At 51.3% G+C, this 14,534-nt stretch overlaps 1 protein-coding gene across 1 annotated transcript in view; it reads right to left on the bottom strand.

Annotated features, from left to right (window-relative positions):
* Nucleotides 1-1,725: 1,725 nt before the first annotated feature.
* TRIM71 (tripartite motif containing 71) overlaps nucleotides 1,726-14,534 on the bottom strand; it is a 68,454-nt gene continuing 55,645 nt past the window's right edge. Inside the window, exons 3-4 of the mRNA XM_058729281.1 lie at nucleotides 10,512-10,646; nucleotides 1,726-7,329 (exon numbers count right to left, since the gene is read on the bottom strand). Of these exons, the coding sequence (XP_058585264.1) occupies nucleotides 5,878-7,329; nucleotides 10,512-10,646 (1,587 nt within the window). The 3' untranslated portion in view covers nucleotides 1,726-5,877. The remainder of the gene's footprint in view (nucleotides 7,330-10,511; nucleotides 10,647-14,534) is intronic.

Genomic DNA, 14,534 nt, shown 5'->3' on the forward strand with positions numbered 1-14,534 from the left:
ACGAGTTTTCGAACACTTTCCCATTGGCTCTTCGCCTGCTCATTGCCTGTCATGCCTGCAGCCTGCAGGATAGCATCTAAGATTTACAAGTAAAAATTCAGAGGGTGGAAAAACCCACCCCAAACAAAAACCCACTTTAAAGGTTTGGGGGGAAACCTTGGCTTCCCCACGCTTCACTTAATTGACGGGTTCTGCAGCACCCCTGTCACGCCCGTTCAAGAAAGTGTCAAAAGGCAGCACCCCAGACAGGCTTGCAGGATGGTTTCTGGTGGGGAATATTCCTTTCATCAGGTCTGCCTTGGACAAATTAAAAGGAAAAAAAAAAAAAAAAAAAAAAATCAAAAGGTTTTAACTTAGTCATTCTAACATCTGGCAACACGCCCATATTAATGTCTCCAATTCCGCATTCAACCTTTTTCACAAAAAAACAAAACAAAACCAAAAAAAGTCACGTGTTCTACACTTATTTTGCTGACTGGGCATGACAGCTAATGGACAGTATTAAGCAAGATTCATTAAAAAAAAAAACAAAAAAACACTACCCTCCCACCCACCCAATTATAACTAACATGCTAGTTTAAAAGCAACGTCCCGTACCCACCGCCCACCCTCTCACCTGCATTGATTTTAAGGGAAAAGAATGGGGGGCCGGGGGGAGGAAAGAAACCTTACCACCCTAGAAACAAGAACATCCCAGAAACGTGAAAAACCTTCCTCTGAAGAAAACCAACTACACAGACTGCTAGACACATAAAGGACTGAGACAGAGCTGGTTACTTAAAGAAAGTAAACGCTTTGCTACACACGTTAACATTCAGTCAGTGTGCTCCGAGACAGAGCCTTAAGGAAAATACTACCTGAGCTTGGGAGTTAATACAATCATTAAAAGGAGGTCTAAGACCGTGTGGATACACAAAACTTTTAGAACCATTACTGGTTAAGTGATGATGGAAAACATCCCACCAGGCTGGCTTGTGAACCCGTAAGATCGGTTTTAAAAATAGACATCACTGAGGTATTTCTTCACCATGACATTTTTAAGCCCAATTCGTAGCAATCACAGTGGTCTTAGGACCCTCTCTTCCAACCAAAACAAAAATGGACTAGGGGCAGGAGAGAGGTGGAGACACAACACAGCATATCATGGTAGTGTGCTTCGACTTCATCAAGTATTTAATAAACAAAAAAAAGAACAAAGGGAAGAACAACCCGTCAACATGTTACCTTTGGTGGGGAAAAAAACCATTAAACACAAAACAAAAGAGCGACACACACTTCACCCAGTCACTGTTCAGTAAAGCAGTGGCTGCCGCAAGGTCATGGTGATGAACACCGTGCTGGGTCCAGAAAAGGTACACATACAATCATGAAGGCTAAAGGATTCCCGTTCCCTTCGAATATCTGAGGTTTGCAACAACTAGATCCTTAGAATTGCTCCTAAAAGGGTCCATTTGCAGACATTCAAACTAGAGGCAGAATGGTTTTCTCTTGAAGAGAGAAAGAGACCTCAAGGTCTTTATTTGTAGTTAGGTCCTCACACAGGTCAGGCGAACCAGTAGCTTCATAATACTGAGCGAGCAGGTAATGGCGTGCGTACTTTCTCCTGGGGTGGAGAGGCCAGGTCGTTAAGTAATACTTGGGATTGAGGACTACGTTGGCCTGAGCACGGGAATATCTGGGTTCAGGCAGCTTCCCACCGCCTCCCCCTCCCCCCACCCTCCCAGGGACTAACACTGTGCCTTTCAGAGACCCGCTAGATGCGAACACGAGGTAGATGACTTTCGCCAACAGTGAGGTAGAAACTAAACACGAGCAAATGGTGTGGTGTGGAAGGGGATGCGCGTCCCGTGCCGTTGGCCTGCAGGAAGCCAGAGAGAGCTCGAGTTCCAGGAGGGCCTGGCTTTAGGGCATCCTCGCACGGAGCACGAGCGCTTGACTTTTATACAGCCCCAGACTGTGGGAAAATCAAGGAGAGTGATGTTTTCAATAAATACCCTAAGTACTTTTTGGCACCACTGGATTTTTGTCTTGAAACAGAAAAACAAGTGTAGAACTTTGGCGTATCTTTCGCTATCTACCAGAACACAACAATTGTAGAATCTTCCAAAAGGGAAGACAACACATACACAAACAGTATTCTGCTGCTTCAAGCCTAAAAAGACTTCCCTCCTGAAATCATTAAACTTTGGCTTAACTAGAACGAAACCGGACGGGCCGATCTCAAGCCATTCTCTCAGAACTCCATCAAAGTGCCTCAAATCTGGCGACTCTTTTGGCCCAACACACAATTTAGATTGTTTATGGTACCCTTGTAGGTGTTTCCCCAAATAAGTTAGACTTAAGGGCATCCGTCAATCAAGGAGCTCGCGTGCACTTGGGGACCACCCGGGACCACCGGCTCCGGCGAAATCACCTGCCACCTGCCGGCCACACTAGAGCACAGGTTTTCCAGACAGCACTGCTTCTCGTGACCAAGTTTACAGAGAGAAGACTTTTTTTTTTTTTTTTTTTTTAAAAGACTAACACTTCTGAAATGTCAACTCTGTCAACCAAAAGTGGTTTTTATCCACGGTTTATTTAGCCATCTCGATACCCAAACTTACATACCCAAATGCAATTGGGATCTTGTCCAAGCATAAACCGACCTTGCGCCCCATGCCACCCTGCCACCTGACCAGATCAGACAAACATGGGGATTATTGTCTGAACAGCACATTTACTCATTAGAAACAGTTTATACTCCTTCCTCCTTCGCAGCACCCACGACCTTATCTTTTCACCATGTTCAAGTTCAAGACTCCTCTCCTCGACCCAATTCCTACCTACCCTAGCATCACCTCATAAACGGGTAGGAGATATCCAGTTAAAAACCCTTATTTTGAGCGGCCTCACTCACACCAGAGTTCCAAATGTTGGCTCTTCTCCTCGCTCTTTGATTTGGAGCATTCCACCTTGTACAACAAACACACTCCAAAGTGCTTCGCACTGATCCCTGTGGGTCAGGAGTCAATCATGGGCAGCCACAGATGGCCAGTGTTTTAGAAACAAAAGCTTCCCAAGTGTGACCATGCTTCTCAAATGGCAGCGACGCCCAGTTCGGGGTGCAGGAAGGTAAGGAGGTGTCCCGCCCCCGAGGGCAAGAGGCAGCACCTCGTACCTCCACACTGATTCCGGAGGGGGGACCTACTAGCTTTGAGCCTGCAAACTGGTCAGTCTATTAACTAAGACCCGATCATTTCGGTCCCGTGTGGAAACCCTGGCTTTACAACCAAATCCACAGAGAAATGCTAACTTAGCAGTTTCACGTTACCGCCACTCACCAAGAGAAGTTCTCACTCGGGTCCCGCGAGCCCCCCACTTACGGGTGCCCCGGGAAGGGCAGATCAGAACACAGATGGGAGACTCAAAGGTAGTGACTACCTGAAGTAACTCATCCCAGGTTTCCGAGAACATTTCTAAGAATTTCCAAGACCCATTTCTTCAAAATAAAGTTTCGTAAGCATTTAAAACCAGTTGTCTTTGGTGTTTAAAGGGTGGTTTGTTGGGTGGTTGGGGGGAGAGGGCGAAGGGAGGAGGGTCAGCACCAAGTTATTCCAAAATAAAAAACAAAAATGTTTAATTATACAAACCCTTTACCAAAGAACTTAGAACCTAGGGGCAAATAAGAGGCAACTGAATAGGAACTAGGGAAGGACTCAATACCAAATGCTTCAGTAAAAGGCGGTTTTCCAAAACAGCATTTCCTGACGCCTCCTCCCCCTGAAACACAGCAGCCGGGAGGTAGCAGTTGGAAGCTACTTTCCAATTTTTGGATCCTTTATTGCATGCGGTTCTCCTTTATGAGTTTTTCCCCACATTGGTCATTCAGAAACCCTGCTCTAACGCGACGGGGAAGACCATGGGTCCCCTGAAAGTGGCACATGTCCAGGAGACCAATGATTGGCTCGCTACGCTGCCCCCGGCACCCTTTCTTCCTCCGGGAGGAAGAAAACACATTTCTGCACGTTAGCTCTTCCTGTTCGTTTAGAACTACGTCCATATTGCAAGGGTAATTTTCTCGTACATACAGGGACAGACACTGACCCGTCAGTCCTTCTGTTTCGACAAGAGGTGTCCCCGTAAGCCCATCGTCAGAGACCACCTCTTCCTCCCGAGGTGCGCCACTCTGGAATTCGGTTCCTACTCAGTATTTGAGGGAATGCAGGGGCCCACGTAGGTCCTCACAAGCAGAACGTCAGCTATACCTACTTCCCACCTGAAAGACAGATAATGCCCAGACGCACAAGGCTCTGTACCCGAGTCCGGCTGACAACAATCCAACCCTGTAAAGTGACGGACGCCATCCCACAGTTCTGCAGCGGGAGCCTGGCTTAAGTGTTCATTCTTTGGTACCGAGAGAGAGGTTTCACAAAAGGCATTACATCCTACATGTTGGGTTGGGGCAATTTGGTTTACAAATCCTTTACATTCAAAGGCCTTTGGGGGGGAAAAAAAATCCACGTGAACCACGAGGTCCTACTGCGTGGCTCAGAAGCAGACCGCTCTGCAAAAGCGACCCGGGCAGAGGGTGCGGGGGTGAGCTGTTCCCGTCTGACTTTCAAACATTCTATTTCCCTGAACTTCCAAAGCAGGAAAAAAATTGTGCTTTTAAAGTAAAAGGTCGTTTCTTTGCCTACTCTTCTTAGGAAAAGAAACACCTAGCGTTAACAGAACGACATTCAAGCCGGGGTCGGGGACTGACCTCCACCCTCCCTCAGAGTGCCGGGGTAGCCTGTTTCTTTCTCATGCTCTACGTGGACTACCTCGGCACTCGCCCACCCGCCCGCACACAAGTCAGCCGGTCCGGCAGGCCGGATACCCTCTTTTCTGAGAACGGGGTTGATTTTCTTCTTCCTTCCACTGAACTTGATAACCAACAGCAAACTAAGAGTACTTAACTTTTGAGAATACTTTTAATCCAAAATCCTAAGCTACATCTATTTTTTAGAAACCAAAGCGTGAGAAGAAAAGTTTCTTCGGGTGGTGGTATATCACCCGCAGCTTTACTATTCTGGTGTAAGATGACTCGGACCCACAAACACGCAGGTGTACCCAACGTCCCTTAAAGGAAACAAGGATCACATATCCTAAAATATGAATACGACAGTCTGCTTTTCTTGGCTAGCAAGCCACAGACACAGCCACATTTTCTAGGAATAAGAAAAGATGCTGAACAGGATGATAAACACACTGAGGTATAAAAGGAGAACACAGAAAAGTTCTCTGTTGCAGCATTTAAAAAAAAAAAAAAAAAAAAAAAATCAAAAAAAAAAGTTCCCCAAAAAGATCAAGATCACACAACACCATCTAATCCCCAAAACACAGTATTCTCCAGAACACAAATACTCTATAATTAAGCATTTTTAAATCTTATTTTTCCACGTTTTATAGTTTTTCTTTTTTTTTTACTTAGTTTTTTCATGTTTCCTTGGCTCAATCTACAGAATACACCCCCACCACACACATCCAGTGCCCCCCACCCAGCCACAGAGACGCCAGGCTTGTGCATATCACGCCCCACGGAGGGTCAGAGGGAAACGTGAACTCCACTGAGTGAGGGTGGGGAGGAGGGCAGAGGGCCTGCTGGGGAAGGAAATGCAAAGATTCATGAGGTAGATAGAAATTATCACGTCACAGGCTCAATCCCTGCAGAAAAGAGAAGTACATTCATCTGTAAAAAAAATAAAGATGAGGTAGGACTTAAGCAATGTTGTACTCTTCTTGTTCTCTTTCAACAAAAGAAAAAAAGAAATTTCCCTGAGACTGTTTCTTCTTTGAAATTCCAACGGAGACAGAGGGAGACGCGCACACCCCAACACAGAAGCCCAGAGAGCGGGATCAGAAGATGAGGATCCGATTGTTGCCGAAGTCCACCACCACGATCATCCCGTCGGGGGTGACGGCGATGCCGGAGGGGCGGTCCATCTGCCCGAAGCCGCTGCCCTGGGCGCCAAACTTGCACAGGAAGCTGCCGTTGGACTCGAACATCTGCACCCGGTGGTTCCTGGAGTCGGCCACGATGATGCGCCCCTCCTGGTCCACGGCCACACCCTGCGGGCGCAGGAACTGCCCGTTGCCAGTGCCCTCGGAGCCCAGGAAGCGCGCGGACTGGCAGTCGGGGTGGATGACCAGGAGCCGGTGGTTGTTGAAGTCGGTCACCACCAAGTGGCCCTCGTGGTTGAAGGCCACGCCCCGGGGGGAGTCAAAGTGCTTCCAGAGAGCCCCCTCGAAGCCGTACTTATTCAGGAAGACGCCGTCGGGCCCGAACAGCTGGATGCGGTGGTTCCGGGTGTCCGAGACCAGGATCTTGCCCTCCGCGTTCACCGCCACGTCCCAAGGGTAGTTGAACTGCCCGTTTTTGGTTCCCTTCTCGCCGAACTTGAGCAGGAACTGGCCCTCGAACGTGAAGACCTGAATGCGATGATTGTCCTTGTCGGCCACCACGATCCTGCGGGAGGCGTCGCAGGCCACGCCAGCCGGCCGGTCGAACTGCCCGGGCCGGGAGCCCAGGGTGCCGAACTTGTGGTGGAAGGCCCCGCACGGCTTGAACACCTGGATGCGGTTGTTGCTGCGGTCGGCCACGACGATGTAGCCCTCCTTGTCCACGCTCACGCCCCAGGGGCGGCACAGCTTGCCGTCGCCGTCGCCCTCGCTGCCGAAGCTCAGGCCCGGGAGCCCGATGCCCACGTAGCTGCGGCCCGACTTGACCACCACCTTGAAGGGGCTGTTCTCGATGTGCTGGTTGCACATGGTGACCGACACGAGGTGCTCGCCCTCCAGCTGCGGCCGGTAGCTCACCACGTACGTCCCGTTCTGCTGGTCACTCACCTCGGCACCGAACAGGTTGCCGTCGGGGCCCAGGACCACCGCCGACATCAGGTCGCCCCCCGAGAGGCGAGGCTCCCCGTCGTGGTCGTAGCCGACGACGGTGAAGGAGGCCACCTTGCCCTGGAGCGCTCTCTTGAGGCCGTCGCCCGTGGCCTTGGTGAGCGGCGCGAAGGCCCCGCTGCTGACGAAGCCGAAGGACTTGATGGCCAGGTACAGGGCCTGGTCCGGGGGTGTGAACATGACCCGGTCGTCTTCCTGGGGCTGCAGGAAGCCACGCACGGTCTTCAGCTCCTGCACCTGGGCCAGCATGCGGTCCCGGGCCAGCAGGACGTCCAGCGCCCGCCCCTCCTCCAGGACCTGCTGCACAGCGCTGATGGTGCTCTCCAGCTTGTTGAGGCTCTGTCGCAGCTTCTCCACCTGCAGGTACAGGGACTTGGCTTTCACCTGGCGGATCTTCTCCACCTGCAGGGACAGAGCACGGAGGCCATTTGAGGCAGGCAAGGGAGCGACGCACGGCCCGGCACCGGTCACTCAGACCCACACCTCGTGTGGGCGCACGAGGACGGCCGGCCTGTGCTCTTCAGAAACGGCCACACTCCCAGGACGGAGGGAGGCCGAGGAACTGTCCCAGATCACGAGAGAGGACTGAAAACGGGACTACGGCTTGCAGTGCAGGATCCTGGACCGGGGGGGGGGGGGGGGGGGGGCACGCACCCGGGTGGCTTAGTCCCTTAAACATCCGACTCTCGATTTTGGCTCAGGCCGTGATCTCAGGGGTCGTGGGACCAAGCTGGGGCTTGAGGGCTCAGGCTAGGCATGGAGCCTGCTCGAGATCCTCGCTCCCTTCCCCTGTCCCGCCCGGCTCCCTCCACCCCTCCTCCACCCATGTGCTCTCTCTCTCAAACAAAAACGAAAAGACCCCACAGAACAGTGCTGCTGCACACGGAGCAGGGACCGAGGGGTCAGATATTAGCATGGTTCCAAGGCTGAACTTCCTGAATTTGAGTAACTGTGATGATGTAAGAGAACGCCCTTGCTCAGAGGAAATAAACACAGAAGCGTTTGAGGGTAAAGAGGCATCCTGTCCACAACGTGCCAACTGACTCTCGCTCGAAGCACATACAGAGTGCACGCGTAGAATGGCGAGAACGGGTCAAAATGTAAAATGATCAGTAAATCTGGGAAAAGGACATATGGAGTTCTCTCATTATTCCTGGAATAATAAAATCAAAATCAAAAGCGAAGAAGAGCCACAAAACAAATGCTTACGGAGCACCTGCTTTGTGCCAGGCACTGGGGGTGCATAATGACCAACAGAGAGGAAGGTCTTTGTCCTCAGCAGCAGGACCTCCCAGTGGACGCAAGGCCAGTCTTGCACTCCCGAAGGGCTGAATTTTCAGTGCAGCCACAGAGCCTGCAATCTCTTCAAAGATTTCTCCCTCTCTCTACGGCCCCCGCCCCTGAGAGGAAGAAGGACTGTATGTGGAGGGAGTGAAGGGATTTGTTGAGAACCTAATTCAAGATTACAGCCTGTACCCCCTTGCCCGGCCACACATCCCGTCTCCACGGTTTTCTGCCTCCACAGAAAGGCCCCACACACCCCAAATTTGGAGATCAGTCTTTGGAAACCACTGGCCTGTATTTCCAAAGGAGCCCTTTAAATCTAAATTGCTGTGATCTACAAACCTGAAATCAGACCTGCCCCAAATAATCCCTGCTTCTGAGGGTCTCAAGCCACTCTACTTGGGAGCGTGGGGTTCACTCTGACCAATGAAAGAGAGCCACTCCTCCATGTTTCTGCATCAGATCAGTAAAAGTCCTCCAATTTAAAGTGATTTCCCCTGTGATGGGAATAAAGGTGCCACCCAGCTGACTCGTGCCATTCTGCAGACAGAATCACGACTTCTGAGAGCTCTGCTGATGACAATACCACAGAAAGACTATTTCAGAATAAGGGTCTACTGCTGGGGGGGGGGGGGGGGCCTGGATTTCAGTCCGATCTTCCCTTGGTGGGGGCAATGATGTGATTTTTGACCCATTCATGATTTTCCATCTGTCGGCTCTGGGAGCAGGACACGTGTGGGAACAGATCAAAGAGCAGCTTTCTCCTTTGTTTTTGCGCTGGGCCAAACCTCTGGCCTTTGGTTTGGATCTCTCAAGGAGGTGGCTGCAGCTAATCCCACAAGGTAGCCGAATCCCCTGGAAATGTGTAAGCCACAGGCATGAAAAAACATCTAGATACACAAAACCGGGTCACCTGGCACTCAAATCCCTTCAGTAATGCGTGATGCAAGAAAATTAGATGTTGTATAACAAAGAAGTATCCGAGCAGAGACAGGCAGGGAAGCTTTGCTGGGAGGGGCGGAAAGGCAGTAATTAGTACGAGAGTGGGACTCCCACAAAATTTGGAGGGCGAGGCATAATAATAAAAAGTAAAGACAAATGGCACTTAGGTACCTGTGTTCCGAACGAGCGAGCTTGTTTCAGAGCTTATCGGAGAATGAGTTTTTAGAAATGAGGTAGAAACAAAGTATATTGCAAAAAGAGACTGACCCTTCTTCCAAATTTGCTTCTCTAAGACTAAAAACTTGCTTTCCAAGCCCCCTGAAAGAGAACTGCCTTGAGGGAGAGGGCAGGAGTCGGCCTCACAGGAGGGAGGGCACCTAAGGTGAGATGCGCAGAGAAACTCTTTCGCACAAAGGCCTTTTCATCAGCAAATCCTGAAGAGCGAGTTTGTGGCAGAGTTCCCCAGAGAGCTCTCAGGTTGCGCAAAGCGGGCCCCTTTCAGTTATAATTAACAGTCGTGGGTGGCATGAGCCTGGCAGACCATGGGGGCACGTGAGTGTCTGAAAACCATGTCAGGCCCACAAAGGTGCCTCCACAAAATATGTGCTGAATAAAATCTTGAGACTTCTTCTGCCCAAGGATTCTTCACTTCTCCTCAAAAGGCAACTGAGTCCTATTTCCTGAGAAGCCAGCAGAGGCAAGAAAGCAATTGGCTGTGAGCTAACTAAACGGAAAATGCCATGCACAACTCCAACGCAGCCTTCCAGAACATTTTAGGGCATAGTGATTGGTGAGGATCACTTTCAGAAACTGAGATCCCATCTGTCCCTTCACATAGTTTAGATGGTTAAAACGAGCACGCACACACCTAAGTGCACCCTTTTTACTCAGCAACGTGTATGGTCTCATTCATGTGTTAAGAGAGCGTGATTACAGCTGAACTGCCTTGAAGTTCAGACCCATTCACAGGCAACAGATTCTCTCCTCTTCCGAGGAGAAGAAAAATGTGGGCATGAAGAGTTCGGTGGGGAGACGGCTCCTTCCAGCTGATTCCATCTAAAGAGCGGGCACACGCGTGTTGCCCTCCCAAGTGGGAAACGGGGGGGTCAGTCGGGACAACCGGGCAGGACACCCAAATCAAGGATGCTTCCCACCTGCTTGCTTTTGTAACATTCTCGACCGTGCCCCCTTCTCTCGGTCCCCTTTTGAGGATACCCAACCACCTTCATGGAGAACCTCCCGGCTTCCAGCTGGGGTCTGGAAGCGAGCAGACGCTCAAGTCCTCATGGGTTCCCTGCAGCTCACGGAAAACCCAACGGCCGCGGAGGCCGGGGCAGGGGTGCACGAGCTCCCCTTACCTTCCACAGCAGCTCACACTCCCGTTCCTCCAGGGCCTTCTTGTGCCGCGCAGTCACGGCTTTGACCTCCGACTGTACCACCTTGGCCTTCATCTCCACCTGTTCTGCCACCGTCTGGGCCTGCTCGATGCTCAGCTGGAAAACCAAGAACAAGCTCACGGCGTTAGGAGGACCTCCGCTGCTCCGTGCAGGTCAGAGACCTGAAAAGCTCACAGCCTGGGCCCCGGGACCACTTGGCCCGCTTCCCTGGAAAGAAAGCAGGCACGCAGGGAGAGAGTGCACCTGTCCGACATGGAACCGAGGGACATGCGGGCAAGCGCCGGATTTCCTCGTTTGGGAAACGGCACCTACACAGCGAACAGCAGGCCCGTTAAGAGCTACTCTGACACCGGGAGTCCAGGGTAGCGGGGCCCCGGCCCCAAACCGGGAAGGAGGATCGGATGTGAAATGTGCCACTCCCCCACAGACTTTCTGGCCTTACTGGCCACCAGGGAAGACCCCGCAGGCCGGCACAGCCCTCAGGCGAAGGTGTGGGGGAGCTGCAGGCCTCCCGTTGCTGTCAAAGCATTAGCAGCTCAGCTCATTCCAGCCAGCACCAGCCCCCAGTGACCCAGGGGACCGTCTGCTCTGCCAGAGAAACCGTGCGCGCCCTGTGGTCAAGCCAGCTCGCCAGACCATCTCCTCACCACCGTGTGCCCCACCCTGGACCAGCAGCCCTAGTAAAGCAGCCAGTTTAATCAGACGTATTATTGTTCATAAAAAATTAATCAAGACAGAAGGCCCAGTGTTTTCATTAATATTACATGATGTGTCTTGAAAAGCCACAAGGATTTCTTTGAGATACTGAGGTATGAAATCAGGGATTCCAAACCGCTGACGGTGCTCAACAGGTCCTAGGGTGGGTGTCCCATATTAGGAGGGGCCTAGAGGAGCACCAAGGGTTTGGAGCCTGGTCTGGGCTCAGGAACCAACCACGGGCACACCCTGGACCAAGGGTTTCCAGCACGTGGAGGATACAACTGAGGCAGTCTTGGGCAAAGCAGGCTGGAGTCATCCTAGGAGTCGGGTACCCCAGTTTCAGACCCCAGTTCCACGTTCCAGTAGTTGCAAGGCCTCGGACAAGGGCCAGGCCTTCTGCAGCCTGGGCGAAGGGGAGGGAAAGGCAGGATAATCCACAGAGGGAGCTCAGCACAGCACCTGGCCGAGTAGGACATCGTGTTTACCTTATCAACAGCGCTCAGCAGATCAACACCTGCAGGGGAACCTCAAGCATGCTTCCCCTTCATCCCATGGACCTCCCGGCTTACAGGCACAGTCCTGCACCTAGGCCCACGCACACTTCCTGCCCAATTTTGTTTTTAAATTGTGGTAATAGACGTAGGCCATAAAATGCAGTGGTATTTAGCACCTTATGAGTTATGTAAGCATCACAGCCATCTAGCCCCGCACACTTCCACACCCACTAGGCAGTCTTCCACCTCCCTTCTCCCCACGGCGCCCATACCCTTCTGTCTCCACACCACTGTCTCTTCTGGATGGTTCACATAAATGGAACCCAACAACACATATGAGCACCCTCATTTGTAGGACTATGCTTCCTTTTAAACAGTCGCTTACAACAGGGAATCCCCCCGTTAATGCTCTCAGTCTAGGTGACGTGCAATGGCATGAAAGTCACACTCACGTCACAACTGCCTCCAAAGCACCCTTGCTTGACGTGGCTGACTGCTCATGGCATCCTCTGCCCCAATCCCTGTGAGGCCTAACAATCCACTGAGCTGATCAGAGGTGGCACTTGGGCAGATCTGGAATGCTCAGTGACTATCCCTGGCTTGGAATGCAGTCTCTTCCAAATTCAGCCTACATTTTACAACTCAGCTCAGATGCCACTTCCTTCCTGAAACTGGCAGTGAACGACCCCTTCCCGTGTTTCTGTTCCACCTTTCCTACCTAAGTGTCATTGCATTGCATATCAAACGAAATGCGGGGCTAGTTACACAGTCCATGATATGTTTTACCCGTGCTAATGTCTACGGCCATGGCCATTATTTTAACAAAGCACTAGGTAAGTATATTGGGTTAAATACTGTCTCCCCCAGGGGCACCTGGGCGCTCAGTTGGTTAAGCATCCAACTTCGGCTCAGGTCATGATCTCATGGTTTGTGAGTTCAAGCCTGAGGTCAGGCTCTCTGCTGTCAGTGTGAAGTCCACCTTGGATCCTCTACCCCACCCCCTGTGCCCCACACCTGCTTGCATGCTCTCTCTCGCTCTCAAAAATAAATCACTATTAGGGGCGCCTGGGCAGCTCAGTTGGTTAAGGATCCGACTTAGGCTCAGGTCATGACCTCGCAGTTTGTGAGTTCGAGCCCCGTGTCCGGCTCTGTGCCTGCAGCCTGCTTCGGATTCTCTGTCTCCCTTTCTCTCTGCCCCTTCCCTGCTCGCTCGCTCGCTCTCTCCCTCTCTTTCTCTCCCTCCCTCCCTCCCTCCCTCCCTCCCTCCCTCCCTCCCTCCCTCCCTCCCTCTCTCTCAGGGAGCCCGGGTGGCTGAGTTGGTTAAGGCTGACTTCAGCTCAGGTCATGAATTTCATGGCTCCTGAGTTCGAGGATCTATGCTGACAGCTCAGAGCCTGGAGCCTGCTTCAGATTCTGTGTCTCCCCCTCTCTCTGTCCCTCTCCTGCTCACACTCTATGTCTCTCTGTCTCTCAATAATAAGTAAATGTGAAAGATCAAAAAAGGTTTAAAAAATATAAATCAATATTTAAAAAAATATATTGCGTCCCCTAATTTCAGGCTGACGAGTTACGATGTGGTCATGTTGGACTAGAAGGAGTCCCAAATCCAATGAGGGATCATCACATAAGGCCACGTAAAGACACAGACACGCAGGGGCGCCTGGGTGGCGCAGTCGGTTGAGCGTCCGACTTCAGCCAGGTCACGATCTCGCGGTCCGTGAGTTCGAGCCCCGCGTCAGGCTCTGGGCTGATGGCTCGGAGCCTGGAGCCTGTTTCCGATTCTGTGTCTCCCTCTCTCTCTGCCCCTCCCCCGTTCATGCTCTGTCTCTCTCTGTCCCAAAAATAAAAATAAAAAACTTTGAAAAAAAAAAAAAATTTAAAAGACACAGACACGCAGAGAAAGACCACATGACAACAGGGACAGGAATTAGGAGCCGTGCAGGTACAAGCCAAGGAAAACCAAGCAGTGCTGGTGACTACCAGAAGCTTGGAGAAGGCAAGGAGTGGTTCTTCCCTAAAGCCTTCAGAGCACAGCCATGTTGACACCTTGATTTCGGACTCCTAGCCCCCAGAATCACGCACGAATAAATTCCTATTTTAAGTCACCAGTTTATGGTAATTTCTTATAGCAGCCCTAGGAAACAGCAGCCAACAAACTGAAGCAGATGGAAATATCCAAATTACCCAACAATCAAAATTTAGACCGATCAATCACTGAATGCATATATACAGGTATCCTAAATGCGCGAGGTCGATTTCAAAGGTCTCAGGCGGTCAGGATGGATTCAGAAAATGGGAAACCTCAACAGACTTTTTTAAACAGAGATGATTTAGTGTGAGAATCTGGTTAAACAGGAAGTGGAGAACTGTCAGGGCAAAGGGCATATGGAGGCCGAGAGGCAGACCGTAACAGGTAAGCAGCCACCACCCTTGGGCCAGGAGGACACAGAGAAGAGACGCGGTTACAAGCAGGGACCAGGGGCCATGCCCAGCTCATTCTGGGAGTGGCAAAAGCTGGAAACTGAACTAACCTCTGCTGCCAGGGCGAAGAAATGCTGCTACGAGCAGGAAGGCAAATGGAAGAAGGAAGTCCCTTTTCCCGACTTGCGGACACGCTGTTTGCAGGGCCGCAGCCCAGCACCACGCGGCACAAGTGCGAAGGGGTCAGATTCCGTGCAGAGTATACCTTAGTAACCCACACACCCTGTTTTCAGATGCATTAGCTGGCGTCCCAGTCAATACGTGACCGAGGAGGCAACCAAGCCTTTGCCCATAGATTTCTTAGCTTCCT

Source organism: Neofelis nebulosa, chromosome 5 (assembly GCF_028018385.1).
Source record: "Neofelis nebulosa isolate mNeoNeb1 chromosome 5, mNeoNeb1.pri, whole genome shotgun sequence".
NCBI classification, from domain to species: Eukaryota; Metazoa; Chordata; class Mammalia; order Carnivora; family Felidae; genus Neofelis; species Neofelis nebulosa.